This window comes from Mytilus edulis, unplaced genomic scaffold (genome assembly GCF_963676685.1).
Source record: "Mytilus edulis unplaced genomic scaffold, xbMytEdul2.2 SCAFFOLD_2117, whole genome shotgun sequence".
Taxonomy (NCBI): domain Eukaryota; kingdom Metazoa; phylum Mollusca; class Bivalvia; order Mytilida; family Mytilidae; genus Mytilus; species Mytilus edulis.
Window position 1 is genome coordinate 1 of NW_027267806.1, and position 10,701 is coordinate 10,701.

The 10,701-nt window shown below is 31.9% G+C and overlaps 2 protein-coding genes across 4 annotated transcripts; both read left to right on the forward strand.

The window, feature by feature from the left end:
* Positions 1-20: 20 nt before the first annotated feature.
* LOC139506041 (calmodulin-like) lies at positions 21-1,603 on the forward strand (the record flags this gene model as incomplete). Its single annotated transcript, XM_071295334.1, is given in 2 exon segments — positions 21-275; positions 1,391-1,603. Coding segments are annotated over 2 exon segments (290 nt in total), but the record flags the coding sequence as incomplete, so codon positions are not given.
* A 1,412-nt stretch (positions 1,604-3,015) lies between these two features.
* LOC139506040 (calmodulin-like) lies at positions 3,016-9,705 on the forward strand. Of its 3 annotated transcripts, none has more exons than XM_071295331.1 (5): positions 3,016-3,848; positions 5,193-5,273; positions 6,008-6,151; positions 6,799-7,053; positions 8,927-9,705. In XM_071295331.1, the coding sequence occupies exons 2-5, from the start codon at positions 5,240-5,242 to the stop codon at positions 8,959-8,961; spliced, it is 468 nt and encodes a 155-aa protein (XP_071151432.1). In that variant the 5' UTR covers positions 3,016-3,848; positions 5,193-5,239; the 3' UTR covers positions 8,962-9,705. The 3 variants fall into 3 exon arrangements, with proteins under 3 accessions (XP_071151432.1, XP_071151433.1, XP_071151431.1); XM_071295332.1 differs by having other exon boundaries at positions 3,016-3,728; XM_071295330.1 differs by lacking the exon at positions 3,016-3,848 and having other exon boundaries at positions 5,168-5,273.
* Positions 9,706-10,701: the final 996 nt, after the last annotated feature.

The following is a 10,701-nucleotide window of genomic DNA, read 5'->3' on the forward strand; positions in this document are numbered from 1 at the left end:
TCTAATTGTCTACTTAAAAGAAGATGGGCTTGTGACATATGAAGAGTTTGAAAGTGTTATTTCTTCTTGGATAAAGGGAGTATCTTATGAAAGTCAATTATTTATGGAGGCATTCACTAAAGTGGACAAAGATAATAGTGGGTATATAGATAAAGATGAACTACGGACGTGGTTAAAAAGAAAAGACCACGAATGGACGACAGAGGATGAAGAGGACTTAAACGATCTGTTCAACGATGCTGATGTAAACCACAATGGAAAAGTAGAATACAGCGGTAAGAAATCAGTGCCTGCATGGTCCAGGATTTAAGTTTACGGAAAAAGAGGGAACGTAAGCATAAGAATTTTCAAACAGTTTTCAAAGCCAAACAAATCATATTTTTCTGGCTTTTAGTAGCGTATTAAGGTAGATTGATGGTATACCGCCATCTTGGATTGTACAATTACAGTACAAAATCGGTCTAGTTATTTGCCTAACTCTGCAAATTAGACACAGATTTGCAATTCAATAGTTTGACTGTTTTTTCTATTTGAAGAAAACTTGTTAATTAATCGTATTATACAAAATATTTTAACAAATATCAATTTTTTGGTTTTAAAATTAAAAAAAAAAATCAAATAAGCCATTTAAGGGGAGATAACTCTTTTAGTACAAAATTTATAGTGGGCTAATAGGGAAATTTTTTATTTTTACTTGTAGCAAGAAAATAAGTTCGGTGACACCATGTTTTCTTTTTATTTTCTTAAAACATCTTATAAAACCTTTCTTCTCACAATTTATTTCAAAATTCTATCTCATAGAATTTTTTATGCACACTAATGTGTTTTTATATGAACAAACTAACCAAATTTTGGCAATTTTCAACGACTCATAGCTTGAAAAATAGCACGGTGACCTATTCTTTTTACTTAATTTTTGAAAAGCGCATAGTAAAATATTTATTTTGGCAAATTATAAAAAAATTCTGTCTCAAAAAATATATACTTGTGATCTACCTTAATACTTAAAAAATTTTTATATTGTGATTAAATCATATACGATTTATTAATAGAAACTGGTTGTATTAAAACCTATTTCGAGAATTCTGTAGTTCAGTGAGCTGGGAAACGTGTTAGACTAAATGTTTTATTGGTTATTTAGAAAGAAGCAGATACCAGACTGAATCGAACAAAAATGGCCAAACAAAAAAATGACGAAAAAAAATAATTCACAAAACACTACGCAGAAAAGTAATAAAAGTATAAGACAATTCAACCCACTAAAGCTGGGGACTTTCTCACAGGTGTTCTGTTTAGTAATAAAAGTCTTGTTTATTTTAAGGTGCACGTAGAGCTAAGAATATAATTGAGTTATCCCGCTTTGGTAATAAATATAAAACTTATTTTACAGAATTTGTAAAAGCCTTCTGTGGAGAAGAACTTTGACAAGAGAGAAGCGCCGAGTACGAAGACCACCCATTATAATTGAATTCAATCAATTACTCTTTGTATTATCGTCGTACACCACTTTTGTCAATTAATGTTTTCATTTCGGTTATTGACAAGGGTCACGTGACTGAACTGTAAAATATACATGTACATAAATAAAAGTATATTATTTTTATTTTTTGTATTGAATACTAATACATATTCTACAATTTCTAAATTAATCTTTCATACTTTTGGTCCGTTCATGATTTTTGCTATCTAAGCTTATGTGATTTGTATTTAATGAAGGATTACTTTTATCTTTTAGTTATAAGACCTGTCTTTTAACGTTATATATATGTTCCAGACCATATGAGTATTTGGACCGTACGCGTACGGTCCGGACCGTTTACGTATACTCGTACGGTCCGACCATACGCGTACGGTCGGACCGTATGAGTATACGCGTATGGTCCAGTACGAGGTGACCATACATGTTATTAGATCATATGGGTTAAATTCAAACAAACATTATATATTTATTTTTAGTTTTACAAATTGTTATTATTACAACTAGATGGATAAAATGAACAAACGAACAATTGAAATTAAATATTTGTTTAATTGTATATCTGAATCCTAATTTGGTACTCTCGCCCAAGGTGACACTTGCTACCACAAGTAGCGTAATATTTTTTACATTTACATGTTTGCAGTTCATGCATGTTCCTTTGCATTTGAATTTTCTTTGTAAAGTTGCTAAATTGGCCTCCCACATTATATTTACTTCCGATAACTTCAAATTCAGTGATCATTATTCAATAAATGTATTATTGATCGACATGCTAAATACTAGAGATTAATATATTTAATAAGCGTGAGTTTTTAAAATAGTTAAAATATAAAGTGTTTATTTTAATTACCATTGAACTTTTATATATTCATTTAAGAGTTAAGTTATATTGATCTGTTATATGCATTTGCATCTAATAAACTTGACCAACTTTTTAATATTAGTCGGACCGTACGCGTACGGTCCGACCGTATGAGTATTTTGAAAAAGTACGCATACGGTCCAGACCGTACGCGTACGGTCCAAATACTCATACGGTCTGGAACATATACTTATTCTATAACTCATGGTGAACTCAAATAAATATACATTTTTATCATAGTGTTATTCAATGGGTGTTTTCATATTAATCCTGTATCATGTCCAAGTACAGTCGAATTGGGTCGAGGTTAGCTGTACCGGCCAATAACAATTACTGAATCGTATGAACGAACCTTCATCGTAATACAGTTACATTTTTGTATATTCTAATTGAAATCGTCTTGTGTTGGCACAAGCTAATAAAGCAGTCCATAATATTGTTTGATATAATTGATGTAAGCACTTCTACAAAGATACTCAAATCATATAGTGTAATGCTATCAAACCTTCTAGTTCTAATAAAGTAAACACCGTGGATGAATAGCTCCCAGTAATAGCTGTCTGTACCTCCTTTTGATCACAAAAAAAAATGTATCCGGGATGTGACAAAACTTCCGTTTGGTTTGTGCATCGATATCAACTCACTTATATACATTTACACGAACAGAATATTTAAAAAATTTCAATATATTAGGCGCGTATCCAGAATTCGATGTAAGTGGGCATTCCTGAGAAATAGAAGTTGAAGGACAATTTTATGACAAAAAAGCTATTTTGCCTATAAATTACCTGTTATGGGTGGGGGAAAATATGCAAAGATAAAGATGGTGCATGTGCTTGTTTTCTAGGCGAAAATAACATAAGACAAAACTTGTGTAAATACAAAATTCAAAATGACTTAGGAAAGTACTTTGCAGGGTACGTAAAGAATATTTAATTTTTTAATTTATTAATTTGAGTCTTTTTGACCTTAATGGCGATAATCAGTGCAATATCATTAGTAATTCTTCATCTCAGCATAGAAGTATTAATATATATAATTGATAATGACAAGTCAATAAAATTGAGAATGGAAATGGTGAATATGTCAAAGAGACAACAATCCGACCAAAGAGCAGAAAACACCCGAAGGCCACCAATGGGTCTTCAACACAGCGAAAAAATCCCGCACCCGGAGGCGCCTTAATAATAATGTGTACTAGTTCAGTGAAAATGTACGTCATACTAAATAAACCCCAAAACATTTAAATGAACCATGATCTCAAATAGTCACAAGTCATAGTATATCATCGGTATTATGCACAATTTAAAGTGAATTAGTGTTAGTGTACTAACATTAAACTTAACACTCTATTGCTTAATCTGAATAGACTGAAATAATTGTAATGTAAGTATTGAGATTTTTTTCTAACTTACAATGTATATTAAAAGCCCAGTAGCAAGTGTGAAATGTAAACAAAGTGAATTATTTGTCATAGTAGTTTCCATTGCATAGATGTATTAAAAGGTAAGACTTTATTTTCTAATATAGTATATTATGATCCTTCTAATTTTTTTTATTAAAAAAATAAACAAGACATTATAGTTGTATATAATATATATATATATATATATTCATACTATAGTGGTCTATAAATAGGATCAAGAAAATTTAATATGTTCCAGAATAAGCGATACTGTGCACTGCGGAAATCAGGAAAAAAACATAATAAAAGTCTTAAGATTTGTGCAACGATACTAAAATAATATAAAGGTTACAAAAATAGTTGTTTCATGTGTATTTAATTTATTTGAACTCATGTTCAAATGTTCAAATAACCTGAACTTGACGCTAGCAAACTAGTTTAACCCCGCCTCATTCTTCATGTGCCTCTCTCCACTCAGGAGCCTGTAGTTCACTGGTTGTAGTTGGTTCATGTCTTTCATATTTGTTTTTCGTAAATTGTTTGTTATAAATAAGGTCATTAGTTTTTTTTCAATTGAATTGTTTTGTATAGACCCGACGCTTCGCTTTTGTGAAGTAAAAAATCCTGTTCCGGAAATAATAATGCTTGTTCTTAGCTTGAGTCTGGTTGTTCCTGCATGTGGATGCATTAACCTGGGATCCTGTTTTATGTCATGTGAGCCAGTAGACTGTCGCGAAGATGAGGTTTGGCCAGGATGCTAGGAATGTTGATACATCAACTTCCGTTCGGAAAGTATTATGCCTTATTGATGCACCATAGCCTGATGTCCTGCATGGCCAAACCTCCTCCTCTTTGCATCAGTACTTCTGCTGTCGAACAGTGAGTTAGGATCCCAGGCAAGGTGCATCAATATCCATTCGAAAAGTATCATGCAAGTTCCTACGTCAACGTTCGGAAAGTATATATATATATCGTGCATATTCCTATATGTTTAAAAAAGAACATATGTAACCTATAAGTTCTACTTGTGACCAGCATATCCCAGTTTGATATCCCGTTATCTAAATATCCATTTACTTTTCTGTTTATAACTCCTGAAATATTCACCATTGGGCATTAAGAAAAAAATTATCAATATATAAAAGTCAAAGATGATCGCCCTTGTTTAAATTATTTGAATGGAATCATAAACATTATATTTTAAAGTCATAACATCAATAATGGGCCAAAACGTTTGCACAAAAGGGGGAAAAAACATGCAGGCACTATTTTCATAATTTTACCAAATAGGTTCAATATGTGTTATGTTAAGGTTATGCATATATGTAAAGTGTTTTCAGAGAAAAGTGCCGGTGGGGAAAACTTAATATTACGACAAAGTCATTGAAATACAAATACAAATATTGTCTAATTAATAGACAGACTATGAAACTTGTTTTTATTAGTTTACAGAAGACAAACCTATATATGTAGTAATATATAAAAAAAAAAAATGGCGGAAGATTTGTGTAAAGAAGAAATTGAAGGTAAGCCTTACCGTACTTTAAATAGCCTTGATCATATTCTACATACTTATACTGAAGGAAAAAAATGTTTATATCAGCTGCTACTCACAGAAGTTTGGTCATCTCTGTCAAATTGTTCACCTCGGCCATTTTTTACTAAAAGAAGCCGCTAAGGTCATTTCCATCAAAATGTTCCCTCGGCCACTTCTTACTGATTTACTCAACGAAGCCGTTCGTTCGTTCGTTTCATTCGTTTTTTTTGTTTGTTCGTTTGTTTGTTTGTTTTTTTGTTCGACTGTCTGTCTGTCTGTCTGTCTGTTTATTTATTTATTTATTTTACGGGTCAACTTTTCGTAGTTATTTAACTTTTTAATAAATGGAGTGAACCACTGCATACATTCGGGCACAGATGATATTTGTCTAAATGATTTAACTCTGATATCTGTCTCTATGTCTTCAAGGACTAGGTGAAGAGTTTTATTTATTTTTAAGAAAGTGAAAAAGAAATGGTACGTAACTGTTCAAAATTGAATTATAATTTTAAGAAAAAACAAGATTTTCCAAAAGCTAAATGAGATGTAAGTTTATAATATAAAAAATATTAGACGCACAAGAGTCATTTGTCAAAAATTTCTTCTACTAGGAAAAAAATTGTGGAGTTGCATAATATCAATGAAAAGATTTAAATGTGAACAACACACATCCATGATATCTAACTTTCAGATCTAACTGCACGTGTGTTATCTGATTTTCAGAAATTCGTAAAACTTTCAATCTTCTTGACAAAAATCACGATGGACGACTGTCAAAAACTGAAATCATAAAAGGCATACATTTATTAAGAGTCAATCCAACCGAAGTTGAAGCGGACGATATAATGAACGAGCTGGACCTTGATGGTAAGTTCTTTCAGACGAGACATCATCCCACACTACAAGATCCCCTTTTAACGGAGAAGATGCGATTTAAGGGCGACAACTCTTTGAATTGATAATGCGTTTGTAAAAGTTTCACAAAAAGAACTTTTCCAGCATTCATATGCAACACATTTGAATATCTATTGTGTTGTGTGATTTTATATACACATGTATACAAGCAAAGATCAGCAAAACACGTTTTTGAACTGGTTGACACAAACACTCCAGTGATGTTTAAGAGTAACGTCCCTTAATTAACTAGACATGGGCGTTACATACGGGAAGATTTACAAGGACAGTTACTTCCATGCAAAGAAATTACTGCTGACCATATAAAATATACACAAAAATATTTAAGTCATCATAATTATTTTGGATTTAATTTATGTTCTACCGTAAATGTGTTTTTTTTTCATTGTTGTTTACACTTTTTGTTCTTCAAAATTACGTATCGATGAGAAATGTTCCTCAACGTTTCGTTTAATTGAGCTTAAAGTAAAACATATCATCAGATATCTGTAGGTTAAACTTCAAGTCATCGTTTATAGTTTTGTTGTTATTAATAAGAATCATTGACGTTCACTCAAAACTTACTTTTTCATATTGCACTTAAATTCTTTTTTAAATAGGAGACGGACTAGTTACTTGGGAGGAGTATCTAAAAGCCTTATCAGCCCAAATTAAGAAGCAAGCATATGAAGAACAATTATTTATGCAAGCCTTTAAAAAGTTTGATAAAGACGATAGTGGATTTATAGACAAAGAAGAACTCAAATATATCTTGAAAAGAAAAGGAGAGATATGGACTGATGACGATTTAGCGTTCCGAGACGACCTCTTTCTTGAAGCGGATGAAGACAGAAATGGACGGATTGAATACAAAGGTATTACTACTTTCAGTGTGAAGTTTGTCGTATTTCCGAAATTGATGTTCGTTCGACTTTCTTTGATTGTTTTTTTTTATGAAGGCAGATATGTGTCAACTGCACCCAGGTACACTGGAGATCACTTCTAACCTCTCATTAGAACTGTCAGAATAATCTGTCATAGAACTGTTCTAAACTGTCCTAGAACAGTTCTACTTAGAAAGTTCTACCCTAGAACGGTTCTAAGTATAGAACTGTCTAAAACTGTTCTAGGTAGAAATGTCTAAATCAGTTCTAGTCGTAGAACTGTCAGGAGAACTGACCAAATCAGTTCTAACCGTAGAACTGTCAGCAGAACTGACTAAATCAGTTCTAACCGTAGAACTGTCGGCAGAACTGTTTATAACTGTTCTAGCCGTAAAACTGTCAGCAGAACTGTCAGGATAGTAGAACATTTCTTAATAGACATTTTCCGTAACGAGAAATGTTAAAGCAGTGCTGTGATGAGAATTTTTCAATATATGTTATATCTTTTGACTTATTTATATTTAAGACAAACAGTTCTTAAAACTGTTCTATGGATAGAACTGACTAAATCAATTCTAGCCGTAGAACTGACCAAATCAGTTCTAATCGTAGAACTGTTCTAGTCGTAGAACTGGTCTAGTCATAGAATTTTTCAACGGCAATTTTCAAAGCGCTTAGACAATTCCAGTGCACCGTTACGATTCAAATATGATGTAATTGTATAGAAAAACCTTGAGTAACTATTGACAAAAACATACTAAATTTGAGAAACATGACTGTAAAGATTTTACCTATATCGCCATATTGGGATAGTCGTAATTCCTGTTACGATTATCTCTTTAATACCAGTGTTAAATAGCTACCACTTAGCTAGTATGTACAAAAATATCGATTATACTTATATACTAAGTCTGGTTAAATACCACTCTGATTCTATTTAAAACTATGATAAACAACGTTACTCAATGATAGATGAATAAAAAGAGATCTGAGATAAACGTCAATAATCGAGCCAGCAACCAAACGACAACAATAAACACGATATCTAGACATGTAAGTGGTGAACAACACAATAAACACGATATCTAGACATGTAAGTGGTGAACAACATGATAAACACGATATCTAGACATGTAAGTGGTGAACAACACGATAAACACGATATCTAGACATGTAAGTGGTGAACAACACGATAAACACGATATCTAGACATGTAAGTGGTGAACAACACGATAAACACGATATCTAGACATGTAAGTGGTGAACAACACGATAAACACGATATATAGACATGTAAGTGGTGAACAACACGATAAACACGATATCTAGACATGTACTAAGTGGTGAACAACACGATAAACACGATATCTAGACATGTAAGTGGTGAACAACACGATAAACACGATATCTAGACATGTAAGTGGTGAACAACACAATAAACACGATTTGTAGACATGTAAGTGGTGAACAACACAATAAACACGATATCTAGACATGTAAGTGGTGAACAACACAAAACTCGTTAAATTTACAAAAAGATAAGACATTTCAAACCACAAAAGCTGGGGACTTTCTCACAGGTGTTCTTGTTATTAATAAGACATAAGACATCAGACATTTTATTTCACTAAAGCCCCCACATGGGGTATGTTAGTACAACATTTTAACAAACAATAAAAGTGTGAACATATTTACATTAGAACAACATGGTTAACAAAGGTGCAATAATAGTATATATAATTAATGCAGATATTTGACAGGAAGTACAAATTATAGTAACATGATTATTTATTATTAACACGTAGAGCTAAGAAAATAATTGAGTTATCCCGCTTTGCTAATAAATATCAAACTTATTTTACAGAATTTGTAAAAGCCTTCTGTGGAGAAGAACTTTGACAAGAGAGAAGCGCCGAGTACGAAGACCACCCATTTATAATTGGATTCTATCTATTACTCTCTGTATTATCGTCTGTATTATCGTCGTACACCATTTTTGTCAATTAATGTATTTTTCTTTCGGTTATTGACAAGGGTCACGTGACTGAACTGTAAAATATACATGTACATAAATATATATATATTACTTTTATTTATTGTGTTGAATATTAATACATGATTTACATCTTTCTAAATTCATCTTTTATAGATTTTACCCGTCTATGATTTTTGTTATCTAAGCTAATTGTCTTGAAAGAAGAATTACTTGTATCTTTAATTTATAGGACCTGCATGCTTTTTTTACGTTATATATACTTATGTTATAAGTTATGGTTAATTCAAAAGATATACATTCATTTATATAATATCTAATGTTCAGTATCGCAAATGTTATTTTTCAAAGTGGCTGAATGCCATTTGTTTTTCTACAAAAAAATAATTGACTGAAGCTTTATTTTTGGTAATTTTAGGGAGCTAACATTTGATTTTTATGGGGTGTGTTAAGATGAAAATTTTGTTCTGAAAACAAATGGTAGCTCCAATATCGGGGTATAAAAGCGTTGATCGAATCACATTTTTTCGCGGTTCATACTAAAAATATGCACACGTACTACGCAATTTCAGCCCTATGAAATTACAAAAGAATAATTTAATTGTTATAATTACACTTTTACTGCTACGACTATTAAATTTCGAGTCAAATCAAGTCTTTCGTTTTTCTATGCATGGTTTGGTTTTAACGTTGTCACGGGGAGCAAGTACTTCATAAAGGTTTGGCATTATATTTGGAAATAAAATATAGCTTTTGTAATGCCTCGGCCAATACAATTTATGGAATGAGGCCAAAATAAAAAGATTGTATGTTTGCCCAAACGCGACCGACCCAAAATAAACCCGCCGACTCAAATTCTTTTTTTGACGTTTTTTAGAAGAATTTTTTTTTTTGCGGATTTTTTTATGTTCGCTCCGTCATCGTATAAAACTTAAAGTTTGTCGTTTTTGCGTTTGAAAGTAATTGTGAATACGATTAAAAGAAAGCGCATATTAGATGCAGTTAATCGATATTCGATGTTCTCAGTTTTTATCTTCTGACTTATATGTAACGAACGTAAAGAAGTGAAACATGTGAAGTGGCACATTTTTTACGCTGTAGTTGTCTGTACTACCAAACCCTTACCTATATGTTCAATGTTAATTTCGTCGTGTACTCGAATATCTGATAAGAATATTCAGGTAGATTTGTTCAAAACCGGGGTAATCGAATATTTTCAATGTTATCCTGACAGGAAATGGATCCGGAAGTTGCGAATTTACAATCTTGCAAGAAGATTTTGTTTTTTCTGAATAAAACGGAATTATTTCTTGATAAATTGTTGTCTTTAATTTAATCTTCCTTTATCATGTGAATTAGATGTCTTTTTATTCAAATAGTTCAAATTTACAAGTCTCAGTTGACAAGATCAGTACGTTGCTGTTTGGGAGAGTTTGATAAAACTATAATATAATAATCAGAAATATAATCTTAACTGAATGTAACTCCTTCTGAATAATTTAGTGCAGTATAAATATAAATCCACTTTGACAAGAGAAATCTGGCTTTTGTCAGAAATATTTTTTTTCACATGTGCAAAAGTAAACGCATGTTATGCTGGGATTTTTATACAAATTTGTGAGGAAGCCTCTGGAACCTGATGACCT